Raw genomic sequence first — 15,677 nt, 5'->3', positions numbered from 1 at the left:
TGGGATATGAAGTGTGTGGATTCAGCAAACGATGGCGGTGCAGTTCAGAGTTTATTGATGCGTACCTTCTCGCTCTCGGTGTCCAGGGCAGAGGTAGCCTCGTCCAGGAGCAGGATCTTGGGGTCACGTATGATCGCCCTGGCGATGGCGATGCGCTGCTTCTGACCGCGAGACAACTGAGAACCCTGGGCACCAACGTTTGTGTCGTATTTCTGAGGCAGGAAGCAAGGAACATCTATATTAAATGTCCTAAATATTATGGTGAGTCATATCCCCATTTGGACATTCACATTGTTTTGAAGCTAAAAATCATGAGGACAGGTTCTCTGTCTCTCTCAGCTTCAGACCTCTCCCTCTCCCCTTAGGCCCTTTCTTAATGGAACTTTTCATAACTTGCCCTCAGACTTTCTGGCCTTTCCCCATCACCTGGGACTGTATGCATAAAACATCCTAAGGCTAAACATAGCTCCTAACAGGCCAAGACTCTCCAAAAAATAAGGGGCGTGACTTTGGGACGTTTTGTCTGAGATAAGTTAGAGGCAGTCCAGAGGACTCCTAAGTACTGTAGAGCTAGACCGACAAATCGACCAGGCTGATGTATCACACCAGCATCAGTTGCTCAGTTAAAGTTGCTCTCAGCAGCTTCGTGAATAGCTCTTAAGAGGAAACTCATAGCTGGAACTTTTAGTGACATTTGGGAGGACTCCTATGGTAAGATAAGCTACTCTGAGAAGCACCACACTCACCTTTACACCTGTTCCTCATTCACACATCAAGCCACACCTGTCCCTCATCAACCCCAGTGTGTATAAATACCAGCCTCTCTCCCACTGCGCTTTTCCAGATCATCTATTATTATCTGTTCTGATATCTGCCTGTTTGCCTGTTCCCCCGTTCCCCTTTCACATTTTGTTGCCAACCTTTTTTCAGAACACAGACAAAGTAAACCTCGCTTTAAGTCCACACCGCACTCACCACAAACATTACACACAAAATGTCCACAGTACCTCAGGAAGTGACATGACAAAGTCGTGAAGCTGGGCTTTCTTGGCGGCAGAGATGACCTCATTCATGCTGATTTCCCGTGAGTTGTCGCCGTACTTGATGTTCTCTGCGATGCTGCAGTCAAACAAGACGGGCTCCTGGGACACGATGCCAATCTTGGAACGCAGAAAGGGCACGTTGACAAGAGTCGAGTCATGGCCATCAATCAGCTGCAAGAAGGAATTGATTTTACCATTAGTAGAAAGCAATATAATAACCAAAGACTGGAAATACAATCCACTTAATGAGCTATCATAATACCATCTCTACTGTAATTTCTCTCCTAGCTATGCAGAGGTGATACTGTCCTTTTAAATCTCGGACAGAGAATCAGAAATACACGTTTGCAAACCACTTCCAACTCAATTAAGGCCATTTGAATCTTGGCAGGAATACCTTACTGGCACAAGGGCAAACCTCTATCCTGTGTGGAGTGCCCCCTTTTTTTATATAAAGCACAAAGTCAGCATAAATGTCTGATTAATAAATGAACTGAAGTCATATCAGAGACACAAATACTTCAATCACCAAGTACACTGAATGTCTATGTTATTCTTTGACTTTGACAAATTACAGATTTTACTTTAACTGAGCCTCATGAGAGTGTAAGTTGAAAGCAGACTGTACATGACTTATGATAATGACATTTATTTCAGAATGAGATGTCTGACATATCGATAAAGGTCAGCATCTGCTGTGACAATATAATGTAAGTCAGACCTCTCATTTGCACGCATCCTTGTGGAAATATGCAAAGAATAAACCAGATTTTTCCTGTGCAGGTTCATATTTTTCTAAACCATATGTATATGTATCACATCCTTGACTTAAACCTGCAATAACTGATTTTTTTTGGCCTCTTGTGGTCAGCAGAAACAAGCACAAACAAGCACAAAACTGACGTATCTTCACCTTTATAAAGTTAATATGGCTTAGGTAGTTGCAAACTGTTGCCTATTTACACATCCACCAGATAAGTAGCAACATTATCATTCCTTTTGAGTCATGTTTCTGTCCACCCGGCGAGTCCAATATCCACTCTCATTTTAGGTCTGTTTTTGGTCTCTACCAACTTCTGTAAAAAAATATCTCTTTAGCTGCTAAATGCTCCACTATGTTCACCAGCTAGTCACTAACTTGTCTGTCAGCCATTTATTGCTGGGCAGATAGCATACAGTTGTTTTTCAGAGCTTTTTTTGTTGAGAACAGCTCCCTGCGGTGACTGAAAACAACGCTGAAGAGAGCGGTGAGAATGAACGCTGTGGGTCATAAAACCAAAACAATGACTTAAAAGATGCTAAAACGCACTGTAGAGCCAAGGGGAACTGCAGTGTAGGGTGATAATTCTTCTGTGGGTTCATCACTATGAGCAACACCTTTCACATACAAGTAGGCATGTGTTAATATAAAATTCTGATTATAGCAGTTTTAAGTAAAAGTAGCAATACCACATTTTTTATTTATATATATATATATATATGTATGTATATATATATATATATATATATATATATATATATATATATATATATATATGTATATATATATATATATATATATATATATATATATATATATATATATATATATATATATATATATATATATATATATATATATATATATATATATATATATATATATATATATATGTATATATATGTATATATATGTATATATATATATATATATATATATATATATGTATATATATATGTATATATGTATATGTATATATATATGTATATATATATATATATATGTATATATATATATATATATATATATATATATATATATATATATATGTATATATATATATATATATATATATATATATATATATATATATATATATATATATATATATATATATATATATATATATATATATATATATATATATATATATATATATATATATATATATATATATATATATATATATATATATATATATATATATATATATATATATATATATATATATATATATATATATATATATATATATATATATATATATATATATATATATATATATATATATATATATATATATATATATATATATATATATATATATATATATATATATATATATATATGTGTATATATATGTGTGTATATATATATATATATGTATATTTTAGCCCCTAGTATGAGTCAAACTGCAAAAAGTCGAAGTAAATCGAAGCTGATGACATCATCAGGATTATTTTTTTTTTATTTTGGAGTTCCCTCTAGAACCACAGAAGACAGTGTACACCTGTTTTTACAGGCTTCATAGTGGTCATGATAAGTAAACTGAACTTAATGTGTAAAATCGGTGGAGTGTCCCTTTAAGTAAAAGTATACAAGTATTAGTAGAAAACTTTACTTAAAAGTCAAATAAAATAAAAGGCACAAAAGTGGCTTTTCTGAGTGTTATATTATTATATATTATAATATTGGATTTGTTTTTACTAATGCATTCAAGTGTGCGTAGTATTTACTGTTGTAGCTGGTCAAAGTGGAGCTGTACTGTTGGGTAGTTAAATCTATAACAATACATCATATTATATGAATTGATCACATGTTTTGAATGTATGTAAAATCTTAATTTGAAAAGTAACTAGTAACTATAAGCTGTCGAATAAATGTTGTGGAGTAAAAAGTACAATATTTCCCTCTAAATGTTGCGAAGTAAAAATATTAAAGTAGCATAAAATGGAAATACTCAAGTAAAGTACAAGTATCTCAAAATTGTACCATTTACAGTACATTCTGTGAAACTACTCATAATACACTTTACATTCAATGTCGGTACATATGCAGTATTTTGCTGTGTGTCCTCCTCACCACTCTGCCATGGTCAGGATCATAAAACCTCTCCAGCAGCTGCACGCTGGTGCTCTTCCCGCAGCCGCTGCTGCCCACAAAGGCCAGTGTCTGACCGGGCTTCACCGACACATTCAGCCCATTCAGGACCTGGATGTCTGGCCTAGTGGGGTAGGTGAACTTACAGTCAATGAAGTCAATGTTCCCTTGGAAGTTATCCTGAAAACACAGCAGAGGGAGGCAGAGAGAACAACAACAACAACAAGAGAGTACAAAGGTTAGCGTAGGTCTCTTGGTGTGTTAGGGTGCCACCTCCTATCCACAAAAGCCAGGTTAGACTCTCCAATTACACAGGAGTCTCATTTCATTTAATCCTAACAATTGTCTTATGAGGGTTTTTAATTCTTCAAAATGATTCACATCTTTTAAAGGGCTCTGCGTACTGGTATTTTCAGGAAATTTAGTTTTTTCTTTTGGATGAACAATATGTGATAAAAGGACTAAAAATCCTTCCTCGTATCCTCCTTCCATCTACACATCTCTCTTTCATGACTGGTGTAAAATTAATAGGCATAGCAATAAAGGAATAAGAAAGCAGACTTTTCATCTGGATTCCCTTCTGAATCTATCATGGAAGCAGCGTCATTTCTTATATACAATGTGGCAGCACAGTACATAACACATAGCATAAAATATGCCCTCATACCCATTTGTCTCCCTTTTCGCTATAGACGCTGATCTGAGGCACACAGTCCAGCAGCTGGAAGAAACGGGCTGCTGAAATCTTGGCCTTAGCGTAGTCTGGGGTGTAAGAGGAGGCTTTGCCGAGGGCTGTGCCACTGGTGATGATGGCTGAGATGACCCTGCCAGAGAAGTAAACATAATGTAACTTATAAATCAATGCCGTTGTACCTCCAGTGGCTCACCACAGCGTCGGGTCCTTTCTCCTTCTCTTGGTATGATGAATTTATTTTTTAAAGTTATAAATATACATGAAATCAAACCCAGTTTTTGATACTGTTTATGGTCTGCATTTTTTAGCAATAGCTGTTAAATGTATTTACATTCTGTAACATCTCTATATAGTAGTTTTCACTGGTAGTGGCGGAGTCCGCCATTCCCACATGGGATTCAGATTGTCTTCACACATACAAGAGATTGACAGGAAACGATGCAGCATGTAATCCAGCATTGGATTTGAATAGTAATTTGAGCTCATTGATATCAGCCTCACTGTTTACTTTCCTACAGCTGTATCAGTGTTAAGTTACTTCTAATGCTAACCCAACATTCCTGCTGCTGCTTCACATTAAAGGCATTCAACTGGTGAAATAGGGGGTGGCTTCAATTGTGAAACGCAATGTATTTTTTGGTGAGGTTAGCGTTGACAGTGATTGTTCAACAAAAATGCATCTACAAAACAAGACACTGGTCATTTCCAGCATTTTATCAGTGGATCAGTTAAATATTTTATGTGTGTGAATTCATTGTTTGTATATTTTTGTGCTAACCCTCTTGCCTCTAATTGCCCCTTGAGGGACGATTAAAGTATTTTGAATCGAAGTTGAATCAAATACATTCAAAGGTGATTTTTAGATGTTCAATAAACTACTAAACAAGACTGAGCCGTGTAGCCTGGAATTACTTGCGGACATTAACAGCAGTAATGACAGTGAAGCACACAAGCACTAGACCTGACAGCCTTCTCCTCTCACCTGAACACCAGGCTGAAATGGAGCCCCTCCTGTCGCACCAAGTAACCTCCAAACCTGTAGGAGGCAGAGTTGGTCAAAAAGACGACGCACTGGGCGAAACCAAAGCAGGCCCCGTACACATTTGCCTTCTTCAGGGCAGCTTGGTACGGAGTGTCTAGCTGGGCCTCGTACATGTCCACAAAATTCCTCTCTTTCCCCAGGCCTGCGATGGTACGGATGTTGTTTAGTGCCTCCCCGGAAATCTGCAAATAAAGGACTCGGGTTGAAATTCTGATACCAGGTTAAAATTCCAAGGTAAAAAACAGGCAAAAAAGGCAGATAGTTGAATAGAAGCTGTTCCTAATTCTTATGTTTTTAATGTGTGAAGGAGAATACAATATAGAAAAAGCATTTGTTCTGTTCTTACCTATATGCTATTTTATGTTGCTGCAGTAAGCCAATTTCCCCCCATAAGGATAATTAAACTTTCATCTAATCCACTTTATTTGGATGGGTGGGGTTTACTGCATCGGGTTAACTAAGACAGCGTAAAGGAAGTTCACAGTAAATTGACTTTTGAATACTTTTTCTTTGATTGTGAACTTTCTGGCTCTCACTGTATTGGCCTGAGGTTTTATCCACTGTGTCTCTCAGTACCATGACTGCATTTTAAGCATGGGTGGCCCTAGTACGAATTGAGCCAGACAGTGTTCGCTCCGTTCCTAACTTGCCAAATTACAGGAGCACCTAATAAAATGCTATTGTACCAAGAGTTCAGCTGCGGGGCTGTAGAGCTTTCCTTCAGTGATGAGGAAAAAGCTGAAACCTGGAGCCTAAAATAGACACTGTTGTTAAGCTGTCTCTTATCTGCTGTCAGTAGATAAGTCATCTGATGTCACCCTCCACCTAAAAGTTTAGCGGGATTATTGAGATGATGCTTTTGACTCAATATCAGAATGTTGCAGTTGCGGTATTTTCAAACTGGAGGCTGATAAATAGTCACAAGAGACAGGTGAAAATAGATTTTGGGGAAGTTGTACAGTATAAACAACAATATCTGACCCGCCCGGCGGCCTCCATGGCCTGCTTGTCCTGCTTCGCGAACCCTGTTAGCATCTTAGCCTGGAAGCCACCTGACAGAGCGATGAACGGCAAGAAGCACAGGATGAGCAGCGTGAGCTTCCAGCTGAAGCAGAAGGACATGATGATGGCCACGCCGATGTTGGTCAGAGAGTTGACGATCATGCCGATCTGCGAGCCAGTGGCCTTTTGGAGAAGACAAGTGGAAAAGGAGGATTGTGTTATTTGACCCAAGATGTCGTGCAATGTGCTGATTCTCCACATGGACTGAACTCAATCATCCAAACAGAATTTAACAGGTCAGGATACCAAGCAAAAGTGGAGCTGCTCAGTGGCCAGCAGATAAGACTGTGGTTGTACTGGACAGCTTCCAGGTGTGAATGTTTGTAACTGTGTGAATGAGATCAGGGCATTCCTGCAAAAGAGAGCAATGCTCTCAGTACTACATATTTGGTCAAAATTGAGTTGACCTGAATCTGTTTATTAAATTCAACTTTATACATTTCCAGATTTCTTATACATTATAATCTGTGGGGTGTAGAAGCCACCATCACATTTACTGCACGCTCTGCCAGAGAGAAACAGTCAACTACACAGCCAAAGCAAGACAGCTATATCAAGTGAAAGCTAGCTGGTGAGCTAGCCACCAGCTAAAACCCCAGCTAAAGCTAGCGTAGCAGAGAAGCAGCAACTGCTATCTCAGCTGAACTCCAGTGGAATGCGATTTGTTGTGATTAAGGTATTTTAAAATTATGTAAAAGTAGATTAATTTATTTTGTTGAATAATGAATGAAAAATACAATATTAGGGGGTTGTAAATAATCAAAATAGTTTATTTTCATTTAAAAAAAAATAGTTAAAATGGACAAGCAAACTAGAAGAACACATTTTGTTTGTAGATACTGCATGTTCCTCTACATTTCCTGAAGAATATCCAACGACAGAGTGTATTTTTTAGGTATTATGTAGGTTCTATGGCAGTGAGTTTTAGGGTACTCAGCCTAAAAAGTATAAAATTAAGGCATTACAACCTTTCTATCTGTTACACAGTTCCACCAGCCTGAAAACTTTAAAATATTTTTTGTCAGCTTCACTGCTTCTGTAGTTATCTGCCTTTGTATACAAAACCTTTACAAAACTAACATAAAAATATCTGAAAAATGAACTCATGCTGCCTTTTATTAGTTGGTGTAGTACGGGACCCTGCAGGTTGTGAACATTGCATATAATGAAATAATAAATAATAATTTAAAGTGTAAGAAATCTGATTTTAAAAAAGCAATTAAGCCATTCATGTCAGATACTTTTGCATCTTTTCTCAAATGAAATTATGTTGTAATACCAAAAGAGAGGCCTGCTGTATTGGAAACAAATCTCACCTTATCGGCTTTTTAAATAAAACTATAATTTTATCGCTGAACATGGGACTGAATTACTTTTCTAAAGTATCATTTATGTTATATGGATGTAACTCACTCCTTGAACTTGTGAGGCATCAGTCGCCAGACGTGTGGTCAGAGCTCCGGGGCTGTTTCTGTGATCATCAAACCAGCCGATCTCTTGGCCCAGCATGGCGTGAAAGCCGAGCCTCCGTAACCTGCGGGTCAGCAGCTCTCCAGACTTGGAGAAGGCATAACCCTGGAGACACACACACAGGAAGTATTTTTATTAGATCCAAAATACCATTACAGTGATCTTCAACAATACGTAATATATTAATCTGAGAAAATCGTGTCTTTGTCATCCCTCTCCATCATGATCTTTTTCATCCAAAGAAGATATTTGCCAAAAGAAAGGAGGTCTCTTGTGACTTTCCCCCAACCTTGAACACAAGCAGGGGGTGAAGGAAGTAGCACTAAAGTAATCAGTCTTGCTAAAGCAGACTGCTGCTCTACCTGCAGTATCTGGGTGAAGAAAGAGACCACGCCAACCATGACAAAGAACAGGCAGATCCCATCAATCTCCTTCCTCTGAGCCACAGGATCTGTTACTGAAAATGTCTACACACACACAGAGACATACGTGCATTTACAAAAACATATATACACAATGTGCAGACATACACATTTACACACAGCAGAGTAAAGAAATAGCACAATACAGTGATCACTGACTTATTCAAAATATGTATGATAATAAACAATTTAAGTGTAAGACTGATACAGAAGTCCAAGCTTGTTAGAGTTGGTAAGATTATATATCTGAGATCACAATGACTGTTTAATATGTAGATTTTATATATATATATATATATATATATATATATATATATATATGAATGTGACTGAACGGAGAAGCCAGAGAGCCCAAAATGGAGGACGCTATTATGGTTTATTAGCTGTGTTGCACCATCCACTTTTATTTAACCCCATCTGCTGGAGTAACTGCCCCACAAAAGAACCATGGTCTTAAGACAGTTATGAAACAGGAGTCATTGGTACGAATACTTATCTTGTATAAACTGTGTGAACTTACTGTCTGTTACTATCCGAGCTAATAAGCTAGCTAGCTCAGAGAGCTATTGTGACTGACCAGAGCAAACATGTTCCCAGCTGGCAAGCATTTTATGCTCCACAGTGTCAGCAGAACATACGACTTTGGAGTGTTTTCACACATAATTGAATATTCCAAGAGGGTTACCACCACTGCTAGTCACCTATTTCGCAAGGACGCGTGGACAACTTCGCTGTGCCACTTTCTGGTGTGACCTGGCCTTAAGTGTCAGATCTGTTGTTGCTGTCACTGTCTTTTTTGATACAACCACTGGGGGGCCAAAGTCTGACATTTTTAAATTCTACACATAGTGGCTTTAAGGTTTTTGAAATTAACCTGATTTGTGTATTTCAGAAAATCTGATTACAACTTGAACCTCACCGCCAAGATTTGACTGAACAGTAGAGAGTAGACGGGGTTGACCCCTCCATTTATGGCAGCCCCAATGGATCCAAAAAGCATATAGGGCCACTCAGGTATGTTGTACTTCAGGATCCTGGCAACTGGAGCAGGCTCCACAACTTCGTCCTCTTCCTCCACTGGGATGGCATTCTGAGCATTCACACAGACAAATACACATCAGCTGGCATATACAGTAAAAGCTATTAACTGTGCTTACTATCTGAAGATTGATATATTAAAATACATTACCAGGAAAATAACAAGTGGTTTCACACTCCAATGGTATGTAATTATTGTTGACCTGCTTCAACCACCCGCACTTAAAGTTGGATGCACACCTTGGATTTGTCTGCCTGTGACATAGTATAAGCTATGGGGCCAAGCTCTCCAGTGACGGGAACAGAAGACTCTGGGATCAGATTGGACAGCTGAGATCGGGATCGCTGGCGGATCGAGGCTCTGCAAAAATAAAAAAACTTGAAAAAATGGTTTGGATATGACTATTCTAAGGACACAGGACTATATTGTAGCTACTCGACTGTGTTGACACTGTTGTTCATCTTCTTGCACTCATTCCCTTGTGCTTGTAATGGTGGTGACAGAGGACCTCTGCTGTTGCACCATTTGTAAGTGGCTCTGGATGATAGTGTCAGCTAAATGCTCCAAATGTCGAAGTAAATGTAAGAGGGTAATTAAGTAAATGAAGGTACCAGTTTCTGCCATGACACAACTCAATTTCAGCCACAAAATCACCACTGTAATAATCCTATTTAGATGCACAGTCAGGACCACATAATGGATATTATACACAAGTAAGCAAATGAGCAAGTGATAAAGGGCGGGGGGTGTTTGGGAATGTGTTTGTGTAATACCTCAAACTGGCACGGTAGCTGCCTGCTCTGGATAGACTTAGCCTCTCTGACTCTTCTTCCTTGTCAGCCACTAATGCAAAAGATCCAGTAAAGGGTGATGATCACAATCAGTACATCCTCATAGTTTCTATATGTGGATAAATATCTTTCTGAGAACAAGGATTTAGTGGAATGAAAAACTTTGTGGGATCATGAAGACAATTTCCCCCAAAGTTGGACCTACTTTGCCGAGCCTTCTCATTCAGAGCCTTGTCTCCTTGGCTCTGTAGGGTGACAAGAGTGAAGTAGACTCCCTTCCTCTCCAGCAGCTCATCGTGTTTGCCCCGCTCGACAGCTCGGCCGTGCTCAAAGCCAACAATAACATCAGCGTTCTTTATGGTGGACAGACGGTGAGCGATAGAGATGGTGGTGCGACCCATGCGTACCTATGATGAAATCAAACTTAGGTCAGTGCATCATTTCTGCTGGGGACTAAGAAAAACACTCTTGATAGCTTAATAATCCTGGTTTTTGATTTGGGTTTATCTGATGTTGAATAAACAATAGAACTGAGACCTCACATCCAAAAAAATCTTTAAGATCATCTCTGCTTTATACCCCAAAACAAATTAAGTTAGATTTCACAGTTTGTCAGTATTTTGCACTCTTTGTTGGCTGTTGGCTTTTTTCTTATTTTATGGTCGGGTTCATTCCCTTATCTATAGGTCTTATTGTTTTAAATGTGGCAGAATTTTCTCATCCCATTACATGAAATTAAAATATTAATATGTCAAAATAATTGATTGATTAAATGAGCTTTGTGGTATGTATTTAATGTTTAAAGGGAAACTCCACCAAGTCTAGATCCTAGGTCTAAAGCAACTCGAGGCTACATTAGCTGCTACTAGCACAGCACACCCAAATCTTTGACAGAACTGTCGCCGGTTGAAGTGCATTGTAATGTAGGCGCCAGGTTTTTACAAGGAAGAAGAATGCGTGGAATAAAAAAGTCAATATATTTGGTTCTGCTGCATTGATTTTGATACTTTATAAAATACTGCCCATCATGAGTCCGACAATGTTATAGAAGTGCAATGCTAAATTGGTGGAGTACTCTAAAGGTGGGTTATTGGGACATTTGAATGTTTTTGGAACATACTCTAAGAGGTATAGTTTTCATGTTATGTCTCTTGTTGTCAAAATGTACATGGATGTTAATGTTGATGTATTTAACTTTTTTCTAATGCTGCCTGATTATTTGTGATGAACTCAGGGTGTGCCTTTAAAACGTTGATTATGTCATTGATTGCAGATTGCCACCCAGTGGTGTATCTATATTTAAGCCTCTATCTGATACTTGTGTTCAATACTGCCTTGAAAAAGACCAAGTGTGATCGATACGTCTGTATCTGAGCTTAGTGTGGGGTCATCCTCTCCTCCAAAAACAAAAAGACACTGAAAATTACTGTAAAATGGGACGTTCTTGTGCTGAAGAAAGCATAGCGAGATCTTCATTGTCTTGCCACCAGGCTACACAATGAAACCATAAACGATCAAAACCTTAGATAACAACATAAGTTAATTCAGCACATTGACCAGTCAGACTTACTTTATCCAAAGCTTCTTGAACTACAGCCTCGCTCTCGTTGTCCAGGGCAGAGGTTGCCATGTCCAGCAGCAGGACACGAGGATTCCTGACCAGTGCTCGAGCAATGGCAATACGCTGCTTCTGGCCGCCGCTCATCTGCCCTCCACCCTCCCCCACCAAGGTGTCGAATTTCTGTCACATTTAAAATTACAGGGAATGTTATTAGGCCTATTTATTGTTAAAACTACTTTGGGTTTGTGCTTTTACTTTTTTGCACATGAGCACTTATAAATCCTGAATCTGAAGCTCTGTTTGTCAGATCCTCTGTGCCACTTCACCTGTGGCAGGTCCAAGATGAAGTTGTAGGCGTTTGCCTCCTTTGCAGCAATGACGATGTCTTCCATGGTGACGCCGGGTCGACCATAGCGTATATTCTCAGCAATGGTGGTGGCAAACAGCACAGGCTCCTGCTCCACAATGCCAATCAGCGAGCGCAGCCATTGGATGTTCAGCCCTCTGATGTCATGACCGTCCAGGGTCACCTGAGATGGAGGGCACAGAGAGCAGCCGGTTTTGCTAAAATTGATGGATGATGCTATTAGAGTACTTTGCTGCTATAATGTGTTTTTTTTTTTTTGCAACAACGCTATAGTTTCAAAAAGGTTGTTAGTCTAGGCATAACCTTTATTGTGTTATAAGAGGCCTTTTCCTTCTCTAGAAGCTGAAAGGAATAAGAAAGGAAGGTGCAAAGACCTCTAATTCCAGTAAAAGTGAAAAATTAGGCTGTTAAGAGCCATTGGCTGAATAATGAAACAGATTATCATGTACTTCTATTACCCTCGGGGGAGGGTTATTTTTGAAATGACTAGAATAAAGCTTTAAAAGGAAGGAGGCGGCAGCTACAGTGTGTCGAGGGAATCTTCGATCTCAGGAGTTGACAAGAGGGACCACTGATAGAAGAATCACAATATATTACATGAGGGTCGCATGTTCATTTTGGAACATGTGTCTCAGCTGTCAAACCTACCATGCCCTCTTTAGGGTCATAGAAGCGCTGGATGAGCTGAATAGCAGTACTCTTCCCAGCTCCACTTGGACCGACAAAGGCTGTGGTCTCCCCGGATTTCACTGCAACACTGAGCTGGTTCAGGATCTGAGTAGAGATGGCAAAGGTGACACTGAAAATTTCTTAAGCTTCTTAAATCTAAATTATATTAAATGTAGAAGCCTGCAAGTACCTTGACGTCAGGTCTGGAGGGGTAGTAGAAGGTGACATTGTGAAACTCAATATCTCCTTTGACCCTGTCAAGCTTATACCCACCCTCAGATAAACAGTCAATCTCCGGCTCCTGACAGTGACACATTTAAAAATTAGACTTGTCAATAAGAGGAAATGGTTTCCTGTGAAAATACAGTACCTTGTATGGATCAAAATCTTCAAAAAACAAAAAAAATTATAACTTCAAGCATTCTCACTCTGTCAATAGTCTCAAAGATGATGGTAGCAGCTCCCCGGCCTGCAGCAAACGCCTCCAGACATGGGGAGGCCTGCCCCAAATTCATGGCTGCTATCAAAACACCAAAGAACACCTGGAATGAAGAGGTCAGTATATTATAGCTGCAAATGAACCACAAAAAAAAGCATATAAATGAGTATTTTGTCTATATGCTGAATGTGATACCTGCAGTAGTGTTCCTGGTGTGTACTCCTCAGTGTCCACCACCAGACTGGAGCCGTACCAGAAGGCCAGACCGTAGCAAAGAAAGATGATCAGCCACACGTATCCGGTGAAAAAGCCCATGATCAGACCCTTCCTGATGCCCCAGCGCTGCGCTGAGATCAAGTTCCTGTCGTACCTGTAAAAGAGGAGAGGAGCTCATCTTAGCTGCATTTATATAGAAAAAGTCAGTCTTCAACTTTCATCTGGCAGATTTTACCGTTGCACTTCTTTTTTCTCTCCACCAAAAGCAGCCACTGTTCTGATGGAGGAGAGGACCTCATCAGCTACAGCTCCAGCTTTGGCGTAGGCCTGCAGCTCCATCCCTGTTAGCTTAGCCACAAACTAGAGGACAGAGCGATGCAAAGTTGATGGGGAAGAGAAGAGAAATCAGACTCATCCCCCCCAAAATGCACCACAGAGCGCCACAGGAAGTCATTCCTGCCTGTGGCCATCAAACTCTTTAACTCCTCCCTCTAAGTGTCAGTCTGTATGACCCTAGGTTATTAAACTGGACATTGGATCATTAACATCACTGTAATACTTGAAATAATTGTGCAATATTCTCTGTTTAATACTTCGGTGCAATATACTCTGATTTCAGTTTAATTTATTGATATTTATTCATACTCCCATTACTGCTGTGCAATATCCACCGTCTCATAATAATCTCAATAAGCTACACTTAACTTGACCAGTAAATCCACTTTGTATTTACACTTATTTAAATTTTATATTATATATTTCTTATACCCACTTGGTTCTTAATTTATCTGACCTGTATTATAGTGTATTATATGTTTTGCTTAGAACTTCTATTCCTGTGTGCACTGACATGACAGTGAGCTGCTGTAACAAAAGAGCTTCCTCTCGGGGATCAATAAAGTATTTCTGATTCTGATTCTGAACAAATAAAGACAAGTCAAGAGAAGTCAAGTCTCACCAGAGCCATAAGACCAGCTCCAATACCAATCAGTGGACTTGCTGCGACAATGACGAGTGTTAACTTCCATCCTTTCACAAAGCCAATGCAGAAACCGCACACAAAGGTGGTCAGGCGCTGCAAAAAAATGGCAACTTGATCCGCAATGGCATCGTTGATCTTGTTGATATCACTGTAACACAGATATAACCACTGTAACACGTACACACCAATACTCCAAAATACTCAGTGAGACAGAAATCACGTCATCATTGTCCCACTCACTCTGACATGCGAGTGTTGAGCTCCCCTACAGAGGTGCAGTCGAACCAGCCGATCTCCATCCTCATCACTTTGCTGAAGTACATTTTCCTGATGAGCTGAATCTGCCTGGCAGCGGCCGTCACCCACAGGGAGATCTATCAGTTGTAAAAGAGAGGTTATGCTCAGATTTGTTCATCGTTAGAATTGTAAAAGCAAGCAGGGATGCAGGATGGTATCAGGACCTCTGACCTCCTTTTGAAGGGTAAAAAGAGAAATATCACATGCGATGAAGTTCAGCTTATTCGACCTGAGTACAACTCAGACTCAGAAAACAGTTGGATATTGTCTTCTGTGGCTCTGGAGGAGCTTTGTCAAGTCTGAGAAAATAACCCTGATGATGTCATAATGATGTCACTAGGGTCTTGGCTTGGGATTGGAGGCTACAATTTTTTTTACAGAAAGTCCGCATTTCAAACTGGGGCCATGTGGATTTGAAAAAGTAGTCCCTATCCTGCAAACAAGATTCAGACCCGTTTATGAATGTGCCCATCTAGTTTTCCAGTCTGTCTAGTATTATGTTGTGGTCGACTGTGTTGAAAGCAGCACTTAGATCCAATATACTAAGACATTTTTACCACTGTCTGCATTTAAGTTAATGTGATGAAGGACCTTAACAAGAGCCGCCTCAGTGCTGTGATGTGGTGGAACTCTTGACTGGAAAAAACTAAACAATTGTTCATGGCCAAGAAGGTGTTCAGTTGTTGGAGAAAAAGCCTTTTCAATTATTTGACTCAAAAATGG

At 39.4% G+C, this 15,677-nt stretch overlaps 1 protein-coding gene across 2 annotated transcripts in view; it reads right to left on the bottom strand.

Moving 5' to 3' along the window:
* The window catches only part of LOC122872274 (bile salt export pump-like), a 31,115-nt gene that overhangs the window by 2,381 nt on the left and 13,057 nt on the right, over positions 1 to 15,677 (bottom strand). For both annotated transcript variants that reach the window (XM_044188268.1, XM_044188267.1), the window contains exons 8-28: positions 14,898 to 15,031; positions 14,634 to 14,805; positions 13,911 to 14,035; positions 13,655 to 13,829; positions 13,449 to 13,562; positions 13,211 to 13,321; positions 13,000 to 13,125; positions 12,311 to 12,514; positions 11,994 to 12,164; positions 10,629 to 10,830; positions 10,406 to 10,475; positions 9,872 to 9,992; positions 9,513 to 9,683; positions 8,534 to 8,638; positions 8,115 to 8,276; positions 6,621 to 6,824; positions 5,580 to 5,821; positions 4,571 to 4,727; positions 3,886 to 4,083; positions 1,008 to 1,214; positions 66 to 212 (exon numbers count right to left, since the gene is read on the bottom strand). In XM_044188268.1, the coding sequence (XP_044044203.1) occupies positions 66 to 212; positions 1,008 to 1,214; positions 3,886 to 4,083; positions 4,571 to 4,727; positions 5,580 to 5,821; positions 6,621 to 6,824; positions 8,115 to 8,276; positions 8,534 to 8,638; positions 9,513 to 9,683; positions 9,872 to 9,992; positions 10,406 to 10,475; positions 10,629 to 10,830; positions 11,994 to 12,164; positions 12,311 to 12,514; positions 13,000 to 13,125; positions 13,211 to 13,321; positions 13,449 to 13,562; positions 13,655 to 13,829; positions 13,911 to 14,035; positions 14,634 to 14,805; positions 14,898 to 15,031 (3,318 nt within the window). The remainder of the gene's footprint in view (positions 1 to 65; positions 213 to 1,007; positions 1,215 to 3,885; positions 4,084 to 4,570; positions 4,728 to 5,579; positions 5,822 to 6,620; positions 6,825 to 8,114; positions 8,277 to 8,533; positions 8,639 to 9,512; positions 9,684 to 9,871; positions 9,993 to 10,405; positions 10,476 to 10,628; positions 10,831 to 11,993; positions 12,165 to 12,310; positions 12,515 to 12,999; positions 13,126 to 13,210; positions 13,322 to 13,448; positions 13,563 to 13,654; positions 13,830 to 13,910; positions 14,036 to 14,633; positions 14,806 to 14,897; positions 15,032 to 15,677) is intronic.

The sequence above is a fragment of the Siniperca chuatsi genome, linkage group LG24 (assembly GCF_020085105.1).
Source record: "Siniperca chuatsi isolate FFG_IHB_CAS linkage group LG24, ASM2008510v1, whole genome shotgun sequence".
NCBI lineage: Eukaryota > Metazoa > Chordata > Actinopteri > Centrarchiformes > Sinipercidae > Siniperca > Siniperca chuatsi.
Note: the sequence above shows the minus strand (reverse complement) of the source record. Positions and strands in the feature narration are given on the sequence as shown.